Source organism: Coregonus lavaretus (assembly GCF_964263955.1).
Source record: "Coregonus lavaretus genome assembly, chromosome: 3".
NCBI lineage: Eukaryota > Metazoa > Chordata > Actinopteri > Salmoniformes > Salmonidae > Coregonus > Coregonus lavaretus.
This window is the reverse complement of record NC_139990.1, coordinates 67,349,771-67,375,267: the sequence shown is the minus strand read 5'-3', so window position 1 is coordinate 67,375,267 and position 25,497 is coordinate 67,349,771. Positions and strand designations below refer to the sequence as shown.

The 25,497-nt window shown below is 44.9% G+C and overlaps 1 protein-coding gene across 1 annotated transcript; it reads left to right on the top strand.

Moving 5' to 3' along the window:
* The first annotated feature begins 1,630 nt into the window (after positions 1-1,630).
* On the top strand, positions 1,631-21,153 carry LOC311110790 (protein FAM110D-like). Its single transcript, XM_084153355.1, has 2 exons — positions 1,631-1,826; positions 17,257-21,153. Exon 2 carries the CDS (start codon positions 18,009-18,011, stop codon positions 19,395-19,397), a length of 1,389 nt encoding a protein of 462 aa, XP_084009481.1. The 5' UTR covers positions 1,631-1,826; positions 17,257-18,008; the 3' UTR covers positions 19,398-21,153.
* Positions 21,154-25,497: the final 4,344 nt, after the last annotated feature.

Below are 25,497 nucleotides of genomic sequence, written 5' to 3'. Positions count from 1 at the left end.
TTCTTAATGCGTTTGAGCCAATCAGTTCTGTTGTGACAAGGTAGGGGTGGTATACAGAAGATAGCCCTATTTGGTAAAAGACCAAGTCCATATTATGGCAAGAACAGCTCAAATAAGCAAAGAGAAATGACAGTCCATCATTACTTGAAGACATGAAGGTCAGTCAATCTGGAAAATTTCAAGAAATTCATTGATAACTGCAGTCATACAATTTAGGGCGGTGGCTTCAGAAGATTATATTAAATGAACAAAAGTCACTTGGGACTGGGACATTTACTAAGCAAACAAACAATAAAGATATCAAGGGATGTCCTGAATCTCTTGCCTCACTATCGTTAATTTTATTGAAACGGGACAAATCTTAGGGGGCACGTGCCCCTGTGGCCCCCTATGGGCATGACGCCTCTATTTCCAGTTACAGTGCGCTGTGCTTCCTCACTCGCCCCGTCAAGAGTGATGAGAGCACGGGAATGAGAAACAGGTGTGTGTGAAATGTGTGGATCCGTTCTTTATCTCCTTTCCTCCCCAGGTCACCCAACCTTTTGGAGTCTGGCACTTTTGGCTGTTTTTTAAGAGAGGAAGGGAGGAGGGGGGGGGGGGACAAGCACAGAAGGAGATAAAAAATAACATTGATGATTGCAGATTGTGGAAAACTTCACCTTTTATCCCACACCCTGGATTAACTCTTAACTGTCCCCTACCGACAAATCTGAGTGTCCAGAACAACAATGCAGTGTCAAATCCCAGCAAGCCTTTTGTTATACAACAATTAATCACATTATAAGCTAATAAGCCAATCATCATCAGATTTAGACAAAAAACAGGAAATAGTAGCAAGTATAGGGATGATGTGTTAAGGAAATTGAGACAAATCATGTTTTATGAGGAATATAGATATTAGGCTATGCCCCACCAATCCCCACTCACCCCCATAATCCACCACAGGGGTCCTTTGAGGAGATTTCCCTCAAACCCCAAATGAATTAACGATTGTGAGGCAAGGGATTCAGGACATCCCTTGATATGTTTATTGTTTGTTTGCTTAGTAAATGTCCCAGTCCCAAGTGACTTTTGTTCATTTAATATAATCTTCTGAAGCCATCTAGATAGTCTGCTACCGCCCTAAATTGTATGACTGCAGTTATCAATGAATTTGGTTTTCCCAGCCAACACAAACCCAAGGATGTGTCTTTGATCAAATATCTATTGAGTGAAACATGTAAAGTGCCAAATTGTGAATCATTTAGATTTCTGAATAATATAACACTAAATGTATAATGAGTAGCCCATCCATACAGACATCTATTTTTGCCATTTAAAAAAAGAATGTCTGATACCAAGTTCTGTTTTGTCTTCAATATTGTTCTGAAGTACATTAGGTAAGGTATAGTCTATCACCATCAGTGATGATGTATTTACAGTACTTTAACTAAACATCTGGATTCTGATTAAAACTTACCTGGCCTTGGGAAAAAACAAGGTCCATCTCCTCCCCCTCCAATCATCCACCCCCACATAAAGGCTGAACAGGAGTCAGTTTACACAGATGCTCTACCTGCCCACTCCCCATTGTGGCACGGAGTCGCACGGCTGCTACAACGTAAACTACCCAGTGCTCTGGCAGTCTGCGCAGGAAGCAGACGCAGCACGGCAGACAAGAAGCGTGGAGCACTAGCGGTCTGTCAGTCCGACTATCCGGCGAATAAACTAGGCTACACAAGAAGCGGAGCAGATAGGCACTAGGACAGATCCATGTCCAGTCCCAGCGGTTGAAAGACCAGAAAGAAACGAGAGGACACCTTCACATGCATGAAGCGCAACACAAGGTGAGCATGACATTTATTTTTCAATTGATTGAGTAGCACAAAGTTATAATGCATGTTTATTAGCCTACTGTAGATCTTATTCCTAGGTAAATTACATACAAAATAGGCTATCGTTTTGAAGAGTGTTTTCCTTCAGTGTCGTGAATCAATCGTGAATTAATAGCCTTCAGCATTGAGCATTGACAATAATTACTTCCATATTATTTACGCTTTAATCAACTATGATCTGCGCTGTAAATAATGCAATAAATTATGCCTGATCATATGTACATCAATGGGATAATAGATTCGAACTGAGCTTGTTTATAACTCTGTTGTAGGATATTATTTATGATACTGAATATTAAGGGTAATTGCCGAGAACAGGTTTGGTGAATGGTGCTGGAGCGCACGCTGGACACGTGTGAAAGGGTTAAAAAGTCCACCACAAATAAACTCTAGGCAATGTGACAAGGTGCATTCAGTGAGTCGTGGCGGTGCGTTATTCGGATGAGAGGTTATTTTGCTAACGGGTCAGCAATGCCTCACCGAGAGGAACATTTCATTTATGCCTGTTTTATCATGTTGGAAACGGGAGTATACAAAATTATGCATGCATGCCAGGGATGTCCTCACCATAAGTAAACGCAAAGTAGGCTACTTTCAAACCGGGTGCACTGCCTGTTGGTATTCTTGGATACGCATAATTGTGCATCTATTTTAGGCAGTGTGCCAGTCCAAGTTTGTCATTCCAGGCGGATAGGCTATACCCTCACATGTAACATGCCCTATATAAACTGCAAGCACCAGTAATGTATTTTTTTGCATAAAGTGGATTGTGTAGTGCTACATGGCATTTTAAAGGTTAACTGTCAGCCTCGAAGGCCAGCGCTGTTGGAGAAGTTGACATGTGCTATAATTCATCATATGACATGTAACCTATACACGAAGGCCACTCGTCTGACTCACCGTGAAGTGTTCTAGTCGTTAATAGCAGAATGGGTTGATAAGACTGCCGTTTCACGACTACATGTGACTACGTTCGAGATAAAAGGGAGATGGAACGACTTCCTCATAAGATTGAACATCCGCGCGCTGATTGGACAAGAGGCTTACTATCTTGGCCCATGAGGTTATACCGTAATTAGTCTATATTTACGTAAATATTTACATCTGAATAAAAACTTGGGCATGATAAGAAATGATGGATGAGCTTTAAACCATCTGATCTCACGAGTGAGTGCAATGTATTTAGCCTCTTCATGGAAAATAATTGAATAATCTATACTGAACAAAAATATAAACACAACATGCAACAATTTCAACGATTTTACTGAGTTACAGTTCATATGAGGAAATCAGTCATTTGAAATCAATTCATTAGGCCCTAATCTATGGATTTCACATGACTGGGAATACAGATATGCATCTGTTGGTCACAGATACCTTTTAAAAAAATGGGCCTCACAATGGGCCTCAGCAACTCCTCATGGTATTGTTGTGCATTCAAATTGCCATCGATAAAATGCAATTGTGTCCGTTATCCGTAGGGACATATAGCTTATGCCTGCCCATACCATAGCCTCACTGCCACCATGGGGTAGTATGTGCACAACTTTGACATCAGTAAACCGCTTTCCCACACAACGCCATACACGTGGTCTGCGATTGTGAGTCCGGTTGGACATACTGACAAATTCTCTAAAACGGTAGAGAAATGAACATTCAATTATCTGGCAAAAGCTCTGGTGGACACTCCTGCAGACAGCATGCCAATTGCAGCCCCCTCAAAATTCGAGACATCTGTGGCATTGTGTTGTGTGACAAAACTGCACATTTTAGAGTGGCCTTTTATTGTCCCAAACACAAGGTGGACCTGTGTAATGATCATGCTGTTTAATCAGCTTCTTGATATGCCACACCTGTCAGGTGGATGGATTATATTGGCAAAGGAGAAATGCTCACTAACAGGGATGTAAACAAATTTGTGCACAAAATTTGAGAGAAAAAAGCTTTTTATGCATATGGAACATTTCTGGAATCTTTTATTTCAGCTCATGAAACATGGGACCATTTTACATGTTGCGTTTATATTTTTGTTCAGTGTATGTTGCCTTGAAGCCATTGTGTTGCAATCTGTTGATCTGCAATGGCAACATTTTATGTGGCCTCATGCAGGTTGGTTTAGACATTAGGCCAATGGCAATGGGCCTATAGGGAAGATATTAGACACTGATGAGCCAAGTAAGTGCCTTTAAAAAGCGATACATGGGGCGGAAGACAGCGCTACCCAAGATCTCACATTAAGGCATAGCCAGCAGGTATAGGACCTCAAACCAGTGGTTCTTCAACAAGGTATAGGACCTCAAACCAGTGGTTCTTCAACAAGGTTCTTATGCAATCTTACCACACGAAAGACAAGTCAAAACCTATTGTATCTCACAGTCAGTCTGTAGTTCCCTTAGACTAGGGTTGGGCCAGAGCATTGTGTGGCCTATGTTCTACTCATCCCCCACCAACTCTTCCTGATATTAGGAGATAGTAGATGCAGATTTACAGAGTGGGGATTATTAGTGTGGAGTCACTAGCATATACCACTGAAGGCCAGTCTAAACAACCTGGAGTACTAGACCAAACGAAGGGCACTCCTTTGTCTTGCAACCACAAACAAACTTGCTGTGGTGTGTGTGTGTGTGTCCATAGAGCAGCCTGTTTCCCCCTCCGATTATAAAGAAGAGCAACAGAGGTAATTTTTGAATCATGCACTATGGGAATTATGTGGTGTTGTTCCATTTTGACAGGCTGTTGCATGTTTTAAGATGTGGACATGGACAGCTGTGCTAGCATATCATGCAATAGTGATGATGCTGATTTACTCTTACTTCCTAGCCAATGAACCGACATGCTCTCCCCCACCACATTGCAATTAGTTTGATTTTGTATGACATTACGGAGAGATAAAGCTTGTTGTGATTCTTCAGCATTTGTATGCACAGTCATGGCAGTAGTCTCTCACATTCAGTGGGATTTTCTATTCCTCGTCGCTCTTTGGAGATGAGATGAGAAGAGGTGTGGCTATGAGGGCAGGAGCCTGGCAGATTTAGGACATTCACCAGTGTTTTAACTCATATGCTGTAGATTCTTGTTGTCGTTTTGTGGAAGGTTATAACCCATAGACAACCTCGCCCCATCATACAGATAATTGTGTACTTCCTTGATGTATTTGGCCTTTAAAGTTAATCCTTATGAAACAAGCTTTGAGATCTGTCATAAATGAGAACACCAGTATGCGTCATCTCTTCCTATGCTCATTGCTCCCAGTGTGCGGGAACCAGCAGTGATCTGACCTACACTACCTGCAAATTAACAGTCTGGTATCATGGAACAGTTGTAAACATCTGTAGTGTATTTTTCACATATGGCAGTGGGTTCACACACTGCTAATTTAGCTGCTGTAATAAGGCTGTTGTCTTTCTTTGAAGCTGATCCCACCAGAGCAGACAGGCAGCTAAACAGAGCAGAGAGCAGGCAAAGCCAACCTCCAACAGCAGCCTGGTCTGGAGTGATGACAGGAGCCCTGACATCATTAGGATGACTAAGATTAAATGCAACATGGCCGGGCCTCCGCGGTTAAACGGCTCAGATCACCGGCGGTGGTGGCGGGATCCGGGTCTCTGACTGACCAAGCGAGGACTCACAGCGGTGGTCGAGTCAGGGCTGAGAATGTCACGTTGCCCACAGTGACCTTTTCTGGAGGTTTGTATAGACATGCATGCATACTAGACTGACAAATAGCAGTTTAAACTTACCAGCAGTATGCCATTGACCCATGTATGCCCTGGTGTAGGACCAGGCTGAGCCACTTATTATTATTTTGTACCTTTATTTAACTAGGCAAGTCAGTTAAGAACATATTATTATTTACAATGACGGCCTACACCGGCCAAACCCGGACGACGCTGGGCCAATTGTGCGCCGCCCTATGGGACTCCCAATCACGGCCGGTTGTGATACAGCCTGGAATCGAACCAGGGGGTCTGTAGTGACGCCTCAAGCACTGAGATGCAGTGCCTTAGACCGCTGCACCACTCGGGAGCCCATGGGACACATCCTCTTATTTATGCATTCTTTCAGTCTCATTCTTAATTTCTCTCTGTAATTTCTGTTTACACTCTCTTTATTGAGACTCTCTACATGTATAATCTCATTGGGTTGACGCACATCAATTTGAACTGCTGAAATATAGTGGAAGCCACAGGACCTTTCATGGTTTTAGTTCACAATAGGCCCCTCATGTTTCTTATCACTTAAAGTTCAGGAAACCCACAGTTGCTTTTCACTGAACTCTTATGTTTTCTCTCACAGACCAGTCTTGTAATCAGTAATTTACCCAAAAATCATTGGTTTGTGTGTGTCACATTGTATTCTCCAAAATGAAACTCAAACATTTGTTTTGCCTAATCCCTTTCCTGTTACATGGTTGCAACAGGAAAGTCCCCTGTAGCTCAGTTGGTAGAGCATGGCGCTTGCAACGCCAGGGTTGTGGGTTCGTTTCCCACGGGGGGCCAGTATGAAAAAAAAAAAAAAAAAAAAAGAAAAATGTATGCACTAAGTCGCTCTGGATAAGAGCGTCTGCTAAATGACTAAAATGTAAAAAAATACAAAAATAAATAATGTACAGCCCCCTGGTTACAGAAGGTGAAGCCCCCTAGTTATGGAGGGAAGCTCAGGTTCCTAATTAGAGGGTAAAGGGTCCTGTAAGTGACATCACCTTCCCCCTGGCACTGTGAGTGTGTATGAGAGAATGAGAGGCAGCTGGTGTGAGACATTTGGTAATCACTGCATTGTGAGACTTCAAACACCCTCAGTCTTCACACAAACTGTCAGAACCGGAGCATGTAATTTGACTTTATTGTTCCTGTTGCCTGGTTTGGCCGATTGTGACCACCGTCTGTGGGAACTTCCTCACCAGTGGTTCGGAGGAACAAAATATTCAAAAAGAGGAACTTGATGGCCTTTAAATGTGTTGAGTTTGAGAAGGTGCTTTTGAGATACCTAGCCTCATCCAAAGCTAAACAGAAAATGCACCTAACAGAGAACATTGTCTACAGTCGTTTTCAAATGTTTTGAGAATGACACAAGTATTGGTCTTCACAAAGTTTGCTGCTTCAGTGTTTTTAGATATTTGTCAGATGTTACTATGGTATACTGAAGTATAATTACAAGCATCCTATAAGTGTCAATGGCTTTTATTAACAATTACATAAAGTTTATGCAAAGAGTCAATATTTGCAGTGTTGACCCTTCTTTTTCAAGACCTCTGCAATCCGCCCTGGCATGCTGTAAATTAACTTCTGGGCCATATCCTGACTGATGGCAGCCCATTCTTGCTTAATCAATGCTTGGAGTTTGTCAGAATTTGTGGGGTTTTGTTTGTCCACCCGCCTCTTGAGGATTGACCACAAGTTCTCAATGGGATTAAGGTCTGGGGAGTTTCCTGGCCATGGACCCAAAATTTCGATGTTTTGTTCCCCGAGCCACTTAGTTATCACTTTTGCCTTATGGCAAGGTGCTCCATCATGCTGGAAAAGGCATTGTTCGTCACCAAACTGTTCTTGGATGGTTGGGAGAAGTTGCTCTCGGAGGATGTGTTGGTACCATTCTTTATTCATGGCTGTGTTCTTAGTTAAAATTGTGAGTGAGCCCACTCCCTTGGCTGAGAAGCAACCCCACACATGACTGGTCTCAGGATGCTTTACTGTTGGCATGACACAGGACTGATGGTAGCGCTCACCTTGTCTTCTCCGGACAAGCTTTTTTCCGGATGCCCCAAACAATCGGAAAGGGGATTCATCAGAGAAAATGACTTTACCCCAGTCCTCAGCAGTCCAATCCCTGTACCTTTTGCAGAATATCAGTCTGTCCCTGATGTTTTTCCTGGAGAGAAGTGGCTTCCTCGCTGCGTTTCTTGACACCAGGCCATCCTCCAAAAGTCTTCGCTTCACTGTGCGTGCAGATGCACTCACACCTGCCTGCTGTCATTCCTGAGCAAGCTCTGCACTGGTGGTGCCCCGATCCCGCAGCTGAATCAACTTTAGGAGACGGTCCTGGCGCTTGCTGGACTTTCTTGGGTACCCTGAAGCCTTCTTCACAACAATTGAACCTCTCTCCTTGAAGTTCTTGATGATCCGATAAATGGTTGATTTAGGTGCAATCTTACTAGCAGCAATATCCTTGCCTGTGAAGCCCTTTTTGTGCAAAGCAATGATAATGGCACGTGTTTCCTTGCAGGTAACTATGGTTAACAGAGGAAGAACAATGATTTCAAGCACCACCCTCCTTTTAAAGCTTCCAGTCTGTTATTCTAACTCAATCAGCATGACAGAGTGATCTCCAGCCTTGTCCTCGTCAACATTCTCACCTGTGTTAACGAGAGAATCACTGACATGATGTCAGCTGGTCCTTTTGTGGCAGGGCTGAAATGCAGTGGAAATGTTTTTTTTAAAGTTCATTTTCATGGCAGAGGGACTTTGCAATTAATTGCAATTCATCTGATCACTCTTCATAACATTCTGGAGTATATGCAAATTGCCATCATAAAAACTGAGGCAGCAGACTTTGTGAAAATGTAATATTTGTGTCATTCTCAAAACTTTTGACCACAACTGTACAAGGTTTCATCAGGGGCTTCATATTTCCCTGAGGATACTTATTTATTGTAGTTTCTTTCAGTAAGAATCAAGTAATTTTCACAACATGTACAAATCTATTATTCAAAGACCACATTGGTGTTTCGGATGTTCAGTGTGTGTTGGGGGGGGGGGGGGGGGGGAACCCTTTTGGAACCCTTTTTTCTAAGAGTGCATTAGCTAGAAGTGCCCCTCCAGAATCTTCATCGGAGGCACAACAAATCAGATCATCATCCCTATCAATCTAGTCATTTTCACGATTCTCAACCATCCTCCCACTGTAGCATCCATAGAGCCATCTCTACCAGCCCCTATCCCAATAAATAATTCATAATTGAAAACTAAATCATGAAAGGTGGTCCGCCCCTCCATCTCCCACTGGTCCCCTGTGTTGTGGTGACAGCTGTGGGAGCTCCTCGCCCTCTCTCTCTCACATCCCTGTAATTGTTTTACAGACCTGCTGGGTACCTTGGTGGCTCTGCCACATCCAATCAGAATCACCCATCGTAATATCCACTCAGTTGCTGACGCATGACAGTCTGGACCCTTCAAGTAAGAGGACACAGCTGTGCTGGGTCCGGTAGCCTCAGAGACTGCCGTCCATTCCATCCGTCCTCTCCATCCGACTCACTATGGTGAGTCTTGGTGACTCTGACAGGGCAAGGAGGAGGAACGGGGGTCTATTTCTGTGGCACTTGGGGCCTGTTTGTGGAGATGTGGGCCGACGACTGGGTAATGAGTGAAGACAGCTGGCAGGTTCAGTGGAGGTGACACACTAAGAGTACATATGGCAGGAAGGAAAACACTGGGCCTTGTTCTGGGTCTGTGTTTGAGAGGTTTTACCATAATCTAGTTTTCTTCATGGTTGACTCCTTTAGTCGGTTCGGAAATATTTTTTTAAAAAGTAGGGCAAGTCGTGAGTGGTCGGTGCTTGGTGGGCCTCTGTAAATGTGGCATATTTTCGCAGGGAAATTTGAAAAACACATTAGCTGACATTCTCTCTTTTCCTCAGGGTAAGTTGAAAGGTAAGCTAATAGAGTCGTATTGTTTTTTCTGTTCAGTTGATAACTGTGTCCGTCACATTGGTGGTGGGTTGGTGATAAGTGACTGGTAGCCTACGTTGTAGGTCGGTACATCGTATTCAGGCCATGGTTCATCCATAGCAGGACAGATAGCTAATCAATGGAAAGTGTGAGACTGTGAGTGGTGGTAGTGGGTGTCCTCTGGCACAGTGGTTGGCTAGGATGTATCAGTGTTGAGAGATGACATGATGTTTGGTCAGAGGACACTAGGGAGGCACAGCTGGAGGAGCCCCGTTGGGGAGGGCTTAGCCTCACCCCACCACCCACGAGGAAATGATAACCCTTTACTGCCCCTCCAGCACTTGTATGATGCTATAACAGACAAAACATCTGGTTGGAACATCCCAGCAACATTGTAAGACTTCTGTGAGAATGTTTTGTGGTCCCCGTTATTTTCTATTTAGAATGCCAAGAGGTTATAAATGCAGACACCCTCATGTTTAGACAGATCTAACAGACAAGTTGCCTAGCTGTGCTAAACTTTGTTGTTTATTATATAATGTAGCATCTAAATAGTCAGCCTTTTATTAAGTAGATACATGGTTACATGAAAAACTGCAGCACTGACTAAATGTATTTTGTGTACTGACACAAAGTACAAAGCGAAAAGACATGAAACCTCTTTTCTCGTCTTGTTGAACATTCCCTTACAGGTTCTGCAAATGGGCCGCATGCCTCAAACTCTCTTTAAACACTATGAAACCACTAGAAACCGGCATATGCTGCTTCAGAGAGGGCGAGTTGTTCCAACTTATTGAAATCAAACATCTGGCTCGTCTCCAGCAAGAGCTCTAGTTAAAGCTTTCACACCAGCTGAGAGCGTAATGAGGGCTCACTCTGGGAGAACAGGCCTTCATAATCTAACACTCCAGGGGCTTTAGGGATGTGCCCAGATTTATGTGTGTGTACAGTACTGTGTATACAACCCCAGCATGGTGTATTTGGGAGGTTCGGGGGGGATCTCTGGTACCCAACAGGGTTGATTCTCACACACACAACATTCAGCAGTATATTTGACAGAGGGTTCGTTTTGTTTTGTCACATAAAGACATGTTGGCAACAGTGGTGGTCACTGCTCAGAATATGTACACAAAGCTTTCCAGACCTGGGATGGAGGCACCACATATCTGCAGAGAAGCCTACTGCCCCCCAAGAAAGCAAGCACACACACACACACACACACACACTCCCCCCAATCCACCACCAACCTCTCCCATCTCCCTTTTGACCCCAGCTGCATTCCCCAAATTCCTGACCAGAAGGACTATAGGTCTTTATATAGGCTTTATGTAATACATTTTTGTACCATTTTCTTGATAGGTTCCCAGCATACATGATGTTCTCCTTCCAAGTGTATGAGCTATCCCTTCATTAGTTCACTCGTTGACAGTGAGACATCATAGCAGAGGCTTAACATTCCACCACTGAGCTGTAGACAGAGAGTGGATCAGGTGTCACTATATTGTGGCACGGATTACCAGGGAGTCAGGGGCTTGGGCTGGTTCCAGAGGTCCAGAGTGGAAGACAGGTTGCATTCATGGCAGTAACTTCCACTCGGGACAAGGGGGACATGTCCCCCATGACAAATCAAATTTACGCCCCTGGTTGTATCTTATGCCAGGGCGTATTACGTTTAACTTTCACCTGAATGACATCATTGAAAACATTGTCTTTAACATTGTCTTTAACAGTAAAGGATAATGTAACTGTAGACTACTGTGTAACCCAACTGAGTTGAAAGAGTTCAGTTGCATCTTGATGCCAGTGATTAGGTGTATCGCTCCAGTGGAAATATATCTGAACTAATATAATACTGAAAGGCCAATGAAGAGAGCTATGTTTTTTCTGCATCTGTAGAATTGACTATGTGGGCAAAACACATGCTTAATTATATTATTCCATGTATGAGGCCTAAAATGTGTAGCACACAAACAGTCAGTATTGAGTCATTGTGTTACATACTGTAGGTCAACTGTGCTGTGGTTATCAGCTCAACCAGGAGGGTGCCTGGTCCTGCTGTCGGAAAAAAAGGGAGTCGGTATGATCTGTCGATAAAAGTTAGAATAGTCTAGGAAGTCTGTCTTATCTCAACCGTTTCAATCTTTATTAGCTTTGCAGGGGTGTGAGAGCTGATAAGGGGTTGACCATGGCTGGCTGTCTTGCACCTCCAGTGCCACAATCACGTAGTCCATGCATACTTTGAATAGCTAATCAAGGCTGATTATGTGCTTTTTTTTTTTTAAGTGACATTGTGTACTTCAGGTTTTTGGTGATTGTGAATGGAACATTCTACCTTTGGCCGCGGACTTGTAGGACTTTTCCAACCTTGAATGAGCTTGGACAAGGCTAATATAAATATTTGACTTATATACTGTAAAGGGGTAATAATACAGAGCAGAACCGATTACTTTCATCTCCACGTCTGTACAGGCTGTCTCTATTTGGCACTTATAGGCTCCGACGCTCCACTCACTGTCTTCCAGTGATTAGCTTTGAATGACAAAAGAGCCACATTCAGTGAGTTAAGTGGCCATCTCGTCTAGTTTATGGTTGGGAGGAGGTATTTTGAGCTGGCGGTCCCTTAAGTTGTCCCCCTTGTGACCTGATGCCCCCCTGCATGACAGTGGGGGGGACTGAGGTACCCCCTGACCCCACCCCACCCCACAGCTTCCCCCGGCCTCCTTTCCCCCAACCATACATCAAGTAGCTAATGGCCTGATGGCACTCGGTGTGTCCCTGGCTTTGTCTGTTGGGCCAGTGGAGGGGTGTTTGTGTCCCTGGCTCCGTCTTTGTTCTTTTTTTATTGTCATGTTGTTGTTTTTTGTCCTCCCTCAGCTAATGAGATGGAGTGGTCCAGGTCTTTCCCCTCTTATCTAGCAGACTCAGAGAAGGCCATTGTTTAGAGCCAATAATAATGCTATGTCTGCGGCCCTAGAGGGGCCAATTCTCTGTCCATCCTCAGAAACACTAGAGATGTTTCTGTAGTGCTGGTTAATGACCGAACAGGATTGAACCATTAATTTGGATCGTTAATGTTCATAGTCTTTATGTTCACACATGGCACTGTCGACCTGGGCGTGTTGTGTATCTATATAATCTACAGATGCCGCAAGAGAATCCTGAGTAGGTCCTGGTTAAAATGTTACCATTTTATAAAGTTGGAGTCCAATGGTGATGGTCTTCAAGCTTCTGCCTGTTTTATCCTATAGAGAGGAGCCAGATGTTTCAAACGTCAGAAAGAAGAGGGGAAGACAGGAGAAAGAGAAAGGAGAAAAGAAAGGGGTGAAAATTGAGAGATAGTTCACAGCAGATGCCCCTCATCAGTGGAGGATTTATTTGACAGGTAAAAAGAGGGTCAACACATTTTAAAGCGCTTCAAAGGTGGTCCCCGAGAATTGATGTACCTCTCATCTTGTGTTTATCACTCTGAATACATATTTCAAAGTGGAACGTATTTTAACCCTCTAAGCTGAGGACAGCCGGTTTCCTTTGGATATGCTATGTTAGCTCTGGACTCTAGCCGTTTCATTGGTGGGTAGATGATGAAGTCCTCATGAACTAAACAAACACTTCCTGGGTTTGAGCCCTCTCTTCCTCACCAGAGTAATCAACAGAAATCTACTGGCACTCTTTAACCCTTCCTAGTCAAATGTCTTTGCTTAGTCATATAGCCTACCTCTAGCAATCTTTTTTATTTTAAACAGTAGCTAAATTAACAATAAATTGAATTAGTTGTTTTTGAATTAGGCCTGTCCTCTGAGCTCTGGAGTGGGAAACATATAGGCGTGACCTTTTGCTTTTGGGTTTTCAAACCTGGGTCATACTCATTAATCAAGTAGCCCAAATAATACCATTTGATTAAAAGCTAAATTGACTGAGCCGAATCCATTTGTTGTGCACACAACCTCAATGCGACCCTGGTGATCACGTAACGTCGGACCCTTTTCACGCTCCCTACTCTCTCTATCGAGGGCCCCAGTTGTCTGTCCGGCCCAGAGGTCCTGATGAAGCATGACACAAACCATCTGGTTCCTCTTATGGGCTGCATGGGGCGCCTGGTTAAGCCTTCCCTGCAGGCGGGCTAGCAGTTTCACAGAGAGAGAGGGGACAGGCAGAGGGGGGAAATGACAGGGTGGGAGGGAAAAACAGAGAGAAAGAAAGTGAGAGAGAGAGAGAGAGAGAGGGAGGGGGGGGGGGGGGGGGAAGAGAGACAGACAAATACAGCGAGAGCTTTAGAAAAAGATGAGAGATGAGAGATGGACAGAGACGTATGAGAGCCAGGGAGATGAGAGGGGAACAGAAGAGGTTAATAACTACCCACTGTGAGAGAAGGGGGTAGTCAGGGCGGGAGCAGGGGCGACCCAGTGTAATAGGAGACATGTTCTGCTGCAGCCGTCACATGGTTTTCAAAAGAGAGAGGATCACAGTAAAAGGTGCTGGGTACTAATTAGTCTCATTAGAGCCAATGGAGTTAATGGAGGCTTTTGTCTGTGTGTAAATACAGGTTGGGCCACCCCTCGCTCTCAGAGTGTGTGTGTGTGTGTGTGTGTGTGCGCGCGTGCATACGCGTCAATCTCACCCTGTGTTTTCAGATCCAACCTGTTTTTATACATTGTGGCTTAAAACCTGTCTATTTTAGTTATCAATCACCATGTGTGTCGAGAGGAAATATGAGCAAACATACATTTGGGCCACTGTCTGGTTTCCTGCTCGATGTAAGATATATATAGTGTCCCAAACAACCAACGGCTAGCATTGTGATTCACATTGTTCTATGCATTGTTCTAAGTGATAGTGCTCAGAGCAAGAGATAACCTCTAAACAGAGACTGGCTGGCTCTCTTCAAACGGCTGATGTCACATCCAATGAACACAATGCCTTCAGAGGACATTTACATTTCAAACAACAAAAGGCATTCTTATGAACACAGTCAATCTCAGAGGGGAACATGGTTTTTGAAATTGGTCTTCGTGAAAAGGCAGTGGTTTTCAAAAGACGTATGGTCTATGGAGTTATACATTCATATTCTAAACATTCTCCCTTGTTTTGTCATATAACATGTTTCTATTAATATTTGCTTAACTCTTGACTCCAACATCCTGTGGTCACCCGTTCTGTCTTCCATTGGTCATTACTAAAACCAGGATCTACTCCATGCCACAAACTCTATAGATTTTACATTTTAGTCATTTAGCAGAAGCTCTTATCCAGAGTTATCACAGTTAGTGCATACATTATATATATATTTTTTTTCATACTGGCCCCCCGTGGGAATCGTACCCACAACCCTGGCGTTGCAAGCGCCATGCTCTACCAACTGAGCTACACGGGCCCTATAGAACTCCTATTCAGATTGGATTGAAAAACTCACACTTCCACGGAGGGGTAGAGGCTGCCTGTCGTCAGTACCCCAGATTTGAGTTCATATTTGGGTTAGGCCAGGCACTAATCCTGCTTTACACTCCAGTGGCATAATCCTGCCACTTGAAACGGCAATCCTACTGTCGGTGTTAAGAACGGTGTTAAGTAAATGTGATGCCCCACCACCTCCACCACCGCTACCCTTGTTCCGCTACATTTTTCTTTCCCTCTTTCTTTCTGTAGTCACACTTTATTGGATAGTCTTGATAGTCCATCTGTAGATACAGACGGTCATAATATCAACAAACTATCTGTTGACAAGCAACTTGCTTGTTAGGGTTAGGATTAGGTTTAGAATAATGGTTATGGATAGGGCTAGGGTTAAGTTTAGTAGATACAGTAGTTGGTTGAAATGTTACTGATAGTCTGTAGAGCATCTACAGATGGACCATCCAAATAAAGTGTTACCCTTTCTGTTTTCATCCTGTTTTTATCCCTGTCTAGGCTCTTTCCTCTGGCACCTGTTGAGTTTTTCCCCAGAACTTATTCCAAACAATGAGTGCCTTTCCCGGCATTGCCTGCTTGACATCTGGAAAGTGTAGCAGTCCCCCATCCTCTCTAGACTGAATTTATAGTAGTAGGCCTTCCAGGCCTTTTGACAGCAGGGCAGAGGGGGGTTGATGTGAGAGAGGTGTGGAGGTTGGATGGTAGAGAGACAACTTAAACAACGGAGGTAGGGAGGTAAGCCCCCTTTTTTTATGTCATGCTGCCAGTAATTAACTTTCTCACAAATTCATAGGACTTTGTGTAAGTCTTGGGGGTTTGTTTTGTTACAGAGTGATCATTAGGGCTAGGATCCTTGTGGAAAGTACTTGCTATTTGCAAAGTGCCTCTGTTTCTTTGCTATTGAACCGTACCAACATACTAACCTTATACTATTATGTAATGTGTACATAAAACCCTTTAAAACACCACATATACAGATCCTTTTCCTGCCAGAAGGAGGTCACTCATTGTTTTGCCTCATAAAAACAAAGAGCCGAAATATACTTATTTGTATCACAGCCACTCTGGGAACAACACCACTCTGGCTCTCCAGATGTCACACAGCAGAAGGAGCACGTTTGGTTTTTTGGCCAGTTTCTTAATACTTTTTGAAGGAAAGGAAATGAAAAGCAGCCACCACCTGTGCCCCCAGGTTTTTGTAGCAGTTTTGGGGTTTACAGACGAGGTCTTTCTACTGCTATACTACACATGGCAGCCTATGTTCACCTTCTGTTTTTACACATGAAAAAGAACAGAATGTGGGCTCTCCAAAAGGCCTGATAATCTGCAAACCAACTCCGCAGACAAACAATTGAATTTACTGGGCAGGGCCTTATTGCCACGTGCTGACACATACACACATGCATGCAAGTGCACACACACACAATAATCATGTTGGGATGCTCTCCAGCTATAAATACTTTCCCTGCACCTCCTTGGTTTAGGCTCCCTATCCCATTATAGACACACAACCTCACCCCCTCCCTTCCTTACTCCCACGTCGTTGCGATGCATGCCCTAAAAATAACGGTCTTCTCTTTCTATGCAACATGTAATTGAGATATGTACCATTTAAAACAACTCCAGTTACTTTGAGATTAAAGTTTAATGTATCTTTCATTGGGGCTTGTTAATTTGGAGAACAAGCTGTCTCGCTGCAACTGTGAGAGTTATTGCGTTGGAAGGGTATTGGTTTACTTAGCAGTTTTATTTTGCACGGTGTTTAAATATTGATGGTGTCGTGTTAGTGAAGTATTCAGTGCAGCTGTTTAGGAATGCAAATGTGGTGTGCAGAAACTTTGTTCAACTCATCACAGCTGATTATGCAATTTATATTAGGAACGGGGGCCTCTTTTCTGTCAACCTTGCATGTTGAGGAGAAATCGTTTAGGGAGATGTGTTGAGCTCCTTCCCCTTGTGCACATAGACACACAGACACATTCTCTCACAGCTACAGGGTGTTATGAATATCAATGCAGAAGTAAAATTCCTATAATTAATGTAGCCTCCAAGATATTGAATTCCTGGTAAAACGTGGATTGGCATGTTTTGTGTATTCCCAATAGCAGTCAGCTCAGTGCATGCGTGGGAGCTTGGCCCAGCTCTTTCCTGCCAGACACAGGACTCATTCCAGCTCTAAAGAGTGTGACATGAGCTCAGTGTGAGCTTTAGGGACCACTGTCACTCTCTGCCATATGGTCTCTCTCTGTCTCTGCTGCCCTGGAGAAAAGCAGCCCATGCTAACACCTCTCTTTTTTTATCTTTTTCTCCCAGGGACTGTGAGTGCAGGTGAGGACAAGGACAAGTCCTTCGTCCGTTCATCCGTCCGTCAACATCCGAAGTGTCCCGGTGCCGCCCACCCTCAGGTCACCTCAACCGCGACGGCGGCCGAACAAATAGGAGTCTCTCGACCCAGCGTCCCTCAGACTGCCTCCCTTCACAAAGCAAATATTTGAGGCCATTATATCTCATTTCCCAGGACTAACCTTCAGTGAAAAGATCAACGGAAAAGGAGTGATTGCTCAGAGAGAAAAGGGGAGGGTGAAAAATAGTAACCCTTTCAAAGTGAACTCTGCCTGCTATTTCTGCTGCGCTGTGGGCAGGAGAACGTCTCATTTGGGAGTGCTCTTGGCCAGCGGCAAAAGGATTTCCTTGCACCCTGCCCATTTATCCAAATGCCTGTGTAAATACTGGATAGAGATATCAATTTGTCTGGGCTCCAACAGTGCCCAAAAAAGAGACTATAAGCTATCAATAGCAAGCTCCACAACAAACTTGGCCTCTGTGGTCACAGAATTGCTACCTAGTTATTTCCTCAGTAGAGAGATTCAGGAACTGTGAGTGAGAATGGGAGCTGCTATGCTATAGTTCTGAAGCAGAAAGCTTACTGAAGAGCTCACACCAGACTAGATCTTGAAAGGGACAACAATAGATCCAGGGGGAACACCTTTCGCCACTAGCTGCAGGAGAAGGCAGCCATTTTGGGGCTGCTGTTTTGATGTCTTTACCCAGAAGGGTGGAGCACCATGAAGCCGCTAACACCCATAGGATCTCCCTCACCTCTGAGGCTCCTCAACAAGGGCCCGGACTACCTGCGTAGGCAGATGGATGGTGGGGGCCAGGGCCGTTCCATCAGTGCTGTAGAGAGACTAGAGGCAGACAAGGCCAAATACGTTAAGAGCCAGCAGGTCATCAACACCAAACAGGAGCCCGTCCTGGTGCCCTGCACACCACCTCCTCCACACCGTCGTCCCCTCACCGTGCCTGGGAGTCTCACCCCACGACTGCCACCCCGCCGATCCTCTGCCCCTTTCACCACCCTGACCGGCCCCCTCACCGTACGAGACGAGAATGAGAATGATGACTCGAGGAAGGAGAATCGGAGGACGTCGGAGGATGTGGAAGCACGGAACAGGAGTAACGCTAACAAGGTGACCCCACCCAGCCCCAGGACCCCACCCTCCGTACTCCTGGTAGCCCCTCACAGTGCCCCCATCCTGAGGAGGAGCACCGGTAAGCGCATGCTGCGGCCTGACTCCCTGGTCATCTACCGGCAGAAGAAAGAGTGCAAAAGCCTGGCTAGTGGTGGCGTCGTATTGGGGAACTCCAACATGGAAATAAAGGGTTACAACTTTGTCCGCCGCCTCTTCCAGGGCTCCATGCGGGAGAAGAGTGGCGGGGGTGAAGGGGGCACCCAGAAGATGGTGATCAGCGAGGAGAAAGCTCCGTCGCGGGATGGTGACTCACGCATGTCCTGGACCAATGACAAGGACACCGTGGACGGGAGACAGGGAGGGCCGGGTAGCCGGAGATCCAGTAAGACGGACCATGAGCGCTCACCGCTGCCAAGCCCTGGCCTCAGCCCTGGCTTCAGCTGTACACTGGAGCGGACTAAGAATGGTGTTAGCTGTGTTAGCAATGGCACCACCAATGGTACCAGAAACAGCAATGGCATCACCAAGGGCAACGACATGAGTGACCACACTGACAACGAGGCAGACATCTGGAAGCGGGTGCCGCCACCACCACCACCGCGGCGCCGTTCAGGACTACAACGCTCCAAGTCAGACCTGCTTCTGCGATGCTCGGTGGCGTTGTCTGACCAGGAGCATTTCTTTGACTACTGTGGGCTGGACCTGGACATGGTGGACCGGCTGGGGCCCGAGAACTTCCTGGGTGGGGCCAGTGACGTAGACACGCTCTCATTGGTACTGAGGAGCATAGAGGGAGGGGGCGGTGGCTCGGAGCCCAGCGAGTTCTCCCGCCACTCGGGAGAGGCGGGTCTTTTCCAGGAGGAGGTGGCCGAGAAGCTGACCACGGGGGTGTCAATCATCGAGAGGAACGCCCGTGTCATCAAGTGGCTCTACAGCTGCAAGAACGCAGCGCAGGAGGGGCCCAAAGAGTCCACTGTTTAGACACAAATTACGCTCAAAAAAATGTTCCCCTATGACTGAAAGACAGAGAATTTGTTATTGTACTGTAATCCTTAGTCTTCTCACAGGTTGATATGCTGTATTTATATGTCCTATGGAAAGTGCGAGGGGTGTGGATGGCCTACACCTTATTTTCGAGTGGAATCATTTACCCCTGCAGATGTTAGTGTCAGTGAGTGTGTGGTTGTGTTGGATATGGCTGTCCCGCCCACTCCCTATCCTAACCAATAGGTATTGTCAGATCTATAGTGATTGACAGCCTCACCTAAGCCCCGCTCTGACGCTACAACCAACAATAAGGCACATAAATTAGAAAATAACAGGCACAGATGAGGCTGTATTTAGTGTTGTGGACGCACAACAACACAACCCTACACTCTTCTCTCGAACAAATGAATAATTTAGAATGGAAAACCACAAAGTTTTTGTCTAAACTGGAGTGAACCGTGAGTACCTCATTCCGAACTGTCCCAGTTTAGTTTGTGTGTTGCTTTTTTTTCTTCTTAAACGCAGGCGTTGGAACAAACATGCAAGGGACCCCTGTGGGGTTGTTAATGCACTGAACTGGACGAAAAGTAAGAGAGAGTAAACGAGAGAGAGAGAGAGAAACAGCTTTGACTTTTTATAGAGTATTATTATTAAACACTGATAATACTCTAGAGACAGTACTACCGGGACAGTAGTATTAGACAAGGAGGCACGCAGGGTCGGTTATTTTGATCCTACATCACCTCTGATTCTTACCCCAAAGAGAGCTAACTCTTGCACAGCAACTACTGACCACTGATACGTTAGTTGTGACACATTTGTTATTGATTTTGACATCTACAGCTATGTAACTGGCTGGCAGCGAACTCTGCATTGCCTTTTATATCTGTTGCTACTTTGTAAGCTACCTTGTTGCCATTGCAGGATTTAAATTAAAGTGTGATATGTTCTTTTACTGGATAACTGGTCAATTCCTTCTGGAAAAAAAGTGACTTTTTACTTCGCTACCACAAAATATTCACTTAAAGGGCATTTGAAATTCCTCACCAAACAAATACTATTTTGTTGCTGTTTTCATGTAACAGATTTCACCATAGTAAGTGTTTAAAGTGCAAGGGACCATGAGCTTCACCTTAAATATTTAAGGGTGTCACCTTCACAGAGCTGATGTTTACAGAGTCCCCCAGATTCCCTCAGGGGTGGGGGTGGGGGTTCCTCTCCTTCCTGCAGCCAATGGTCATCCCTAGGCCTGAGGGAGGATGGTAAGAGGGTGAGAACTCCCTCTCCCCCCCCCCACCTCTAATAGCTATAGATCCTACCTCACTTCATCAATCATGTAAATGTAAATGAAACCGTCACCTTGATCAGAGGTCTCCCAGGGGTACCTCTGAAAAATTAACTGAAGGTCCACGGGTGGTATGGACAGGTTAGAATGTGACCCAGAGAGACAGAGAGAGGCATTGGGTGGAGTAATATTGGACCTGAGGAAGGTCACATGATAGGCCATGTAATAAATCAACAACAGATCCCCGTTTGGAGACGTGGTATTTTCTCTCTGTCCGTAGCACTGCTGCACCAACTGGACCACCCCTTTAAACTTGATTTGTGTTGGAAACTCCTGAGAAAACTGTTGTCTTGCATGTTTACAAAATGGCTCTGTAAATTTTTCTATCCATGTTTTATTTTCCATATATGAGAGGTTTTGTTTTTATTCCAAAGATAATTTTAAAAAAAAGAATAAAGTCATATTTGTGCGAAAAGAAATGTTTATTTTTTGTTGTTTTTGGCTCCAGCTACAATAGACATAAACAAGTATACAAAAACCATTAAGCAGCACACATTTCTGTATACCACATCAACACCATAGGGAAGCATGACAAAGTCTGTCTGACAGAAACAGTATATGATGACATCATCCACTCTTTAACGTTGCAATCATAATTGCAGTCTTAAGTCTTAAAAACTTAGCTAACCATTTCATGGATACAGGCAACCTGTTGTTTACAGTAGGCTAATAACTACTTTTGAGAAGAAAGAAACTCCTCTGTAAATGGCATAACTTGTTTTAGGACAGACTGGTGGAAAAGAGTGAGTGAGTCACTGTTTTGATGTTGTCTGGCCCTTGAGTCTTTGTTGTCTCTTTCCACCACCTCACATCTAATTTTTCACATTAGCTCAAGAGGCTGCCTGTGGTAATCCCTTTAGCATTCTGAGCATATAGAACCCCTGAGTGAGTTGCAACAGGTCCTGTTTACAGACAACACAAATGAGACAGTGGCCTGATGCTATGTCTGGGTGGTCAGGTTGAGACGTCCATGGACGATCGCTTCATTTTCTCAGTTTCTGTCTCTCTCTCTCTTATTCTCTCTCTCTGCCTGTATACCTATCTCTTTCGATCTCTCTCCCTCTATTTTTCTCTCTCTCTACCTTTCTTCCCTCTCTCTCTGTCTTTCTGTCTTAGTTTGGAGGAGAGAGCCAGACAGTCTCTTTCTTCCAAACCCTTCTCCCATCCAACACACACACACTCTCTCTCTCTCTCTCTCTCTCTCTCTCTCTCTCTCTCTCTCTCTCTCTCTCTCTCTCTCTCTCTCTCTCTCTCTCTCTCTCTCTCTCTCTCTCTCTCTCTCTCTCTCTCTCTCTCTCTCTCTCTCTCTCTCCCTCTCTGAGGAGAACAATAGGTATCCTCTCTGTCTGTGGGTGTCAGTCAGGGCTGACTACAGAGTCTGCTGTTACATCCTGTTATTGGTTCGTAGTACCAGGTTTTTAACACATGTTCAAGTTTTTTCGGTTGCTCCTCTCCTTTCCGGGATAAACAGACCAAACACCCAATAGTTGCAGCAGCCCATTTGAATTTGATGATATCAAGTTACATTGATGGAAAGACATTTTCACCAAATGTTGTTTTCCAAACGTAGAATACTAAAAAAGAAAAGGTTTCTACCTGTTAGACATCAAAGGGTTTCTAAAAAATTTGGCTTGCCTATGGAAATTAGGTGATAACCTGGCAGGGATCTACCATCCACGGCTTTGATGCTGATGTGGGTTTTTTCCTAACATTAAACTTCAGGGGGCCTTGCAGAGAGCCAGACCAGACCTCCAACACCATGTGTTTACCCAGCACCACCATATCCTTAAGAGTCCCCAAATTCTGTTCGCTGCCCTGATTTTTATTTGAGGACTGGTTCAGAGGTAGCCTGGTCCTAAATCTGTTTGTGCTGTCTTGCCAACTTCTTTGGTCATTGTCACGCCAATGACCATAGGAATTGGGAAGATGGCACAAGCAGATCTTGAACTAGGCTAGATCAGAGATCACTGAGAATAACAAACACTGAACTCTTGAACTCGCCAAAAACCTTATGAATGTGAAAGCCTTATGCACATTAGCAATTTTATGAATATTAGAGTTGTCTTAAGGCAATCAGTGGCAGACAAGCATAATTGACCTGTTTATAGAACGGGACAGAAAACATCTTAGGGAATCAGCAGACGGAAACCAGACTTCCTTTTGCCTGGAGATGGGAGACCTCTAAAACTCTAGTCTCCAGCACCCGTCTCTATCTATCTGCAGAAGGCCTGCTGAGACTGAGGCTGTCCTAATATGGACACCGTACTATAAGGCATTGTCACATGTTGCTCGGACAGGTTTACATCATACAGTATTTCCCCCTCAAAAAGACATACTGTATGTTACTGCTGGCAATATTATTAGTGTGCGTTCTTGCCCTGTTGGATAGTGATTCGTGCTCTGTGTTTTCCCTCCCTGGGCTCTGAATAGCAATGTGTGTCAGGGTTAGCAGGGGTTGTGAAGTGTGTCAAATCTGGCCTAGTTCTTCTGGGACAGCAGCTCCAGCATGCTGCAACCGTCCACGCTTGAGAGAAGCCCGATTCATGACTCACAGAGAGATATAGAGAGAGAGGGATGAATACACGCACGTGCACCACACACACTTACACCAGAGCATGCAAACACACAACCACCGCGGCACAGGATCCCCATGACAGAGCTAGCACATGCCACAGAGATGGGAGGCATTCCTGAGGCACGTTTTCATAAGGGATGTCTTAGTCAATGACAACAACAAACTAATGGGGGAAGTTAGTCGGAGGCCTCAAATGGTTGTGTGTATGTGTGTGTGGGGGGGGCTCAGGCCCAAGTACCCAGTGACACAAACCTGAGACAAACCTCCGATTGACTGAAAACTACAACTCCATAACAGGGGGGAGAAACGACTCAAACAGATGATGACTTCATGCAATGATTTATGCTGGCATGTGAACAGACAGGGGTCTACCTGTACCCCAGCACCTGCCCCTTTGCCCTCCCACTCATTAAGTGCCCTTTTGGGTGGTGGTATAGTAAAGAAAAAATGTGTATACAGTTTTTGTCATTGTTGTTCTGAACCCACCGCCCCCAAGTCATTGTGACGTCGTCAAGTTCACCACCCCCCACCCCTACCCTGTCCGTTTGTCTGCAATGTACGGAGCTCACGTGCGCCCGGTTGTGCCTTTTTCCCAGTCTGCCCTGTATGGAGATTTTGCGTGCCCGGTGTCCAAACATGCATGGCTTGTGATGCCTATAATTTAGCCACGGAGGATCAATATTTTCTTTTTTTTAATTGCCAAGCTGTGGATTGTTTGTAGCCCAATAATAAGGCATAGCCTACAGTCGGGAACCCACAACAAAACAGGCCTTTCGCAATATTTAAAATAAAATTGTGGAAAAACACAGGTTGGAAAGTAAATGGATCCTGCTGAAAAGGAAGGACTGTAATCTGTCTGCTGTAAAAAAAAGAAATATATATTTTATAAACTTCCAAATAGGCCTATTGAGCGAACATTGTTTACAAGAGAGTGATAGCCCACTGGGCACACACTGGTTGAATCAACGTTGTTTCCACGAAATGACATTAAACCAACGTGGAATAGACGTTGAATTGACGTCTGTGCCCAGTGGGAGGCTTTTGGCACGAGCGCATCGGCCAAGCCAGCAAATGAGCTGTGCATCATTGGGTGAGTCAGCTTTTTTAATTTTGAGCACCTGCCCCCTGAAAGGTCTGTGCACGGCCCTGGATTTATATCATTTATGACTCATGCTGTGATGTAGGCTACAGTATATTTCAAGGGTTATGTATTGGAGTTCTGTAATGTAGTTCCCAAAACCTGATCAGATTGATTCCAACACCCAAAACTACTTACACTGTATACCTACAGAGAAAGTAAGGAACGCACCTACCTCTTTCACCCATCCACCCACCCACCCACCCATTCCCCATACCCAACCCTGTCCCTGTGAAGGTTTGAAACCTTAGACCCTAAACCTGTAGATGGGGTGGGGGTGGGGGGTGGTTCAGCTTCAGTGTGCCCCCTCTCCTAACAAAAACCATGGGATGCAGGGGGATCCAATGGCTCCACTGGGCCATAAATCAGAAGACAGCCCTTTTCACTCCCCTCTCTCATGCGACCTTCGCTCCCTGGGGTCAGGGAGAGGAGGTATAGTGCGCCCCTGTGGGAAACCTGACCAGGAGACACCAGCACACACAACTAGCTCCTCTTCACAAGAAGGTTTGACGTCAGCAAAGACAACAACGAAGGGGGATGGAGGGGGGTTGGGTTGGCTCGGGTGGAAACGTACAGGAAGAGCAGACAAGAGTTTTATGTGTTTTATTTTCTGTATGTGGTGGCGAGGTCAATGGAGCCCATTGTGAGGCAAGGGTTGACTAGTTCTTGTTGAACCGAAACCGAAACCAACGTTTATTGAGATGCTGGTGGCTTGGGTGTTTTGTAACGTTAGTAGGCTATAGACTTCCTTAGTCAAAACATCTCACTCAGACACAGTAACACCTTCTCACACTCTCGACTTTGCGTCAGCTGTGAAAATGTGATAATGTCATTAGCGACAGCAGCAAAGCCTCAAGAGTCTAAGTGGCAGATTACAACGCAAACAGTTTACTTAGTCATCCAACACATGTCATATAAAAGCGGCCTGATATTGACTAATTTAATCTAATTCCATGTTGTTTCAGTGATGTTTTTACTGTGACTGAGCAGACCAAGGATCATGGTAGTTTAAAGCATAGGTGGTGACCAGCTAATG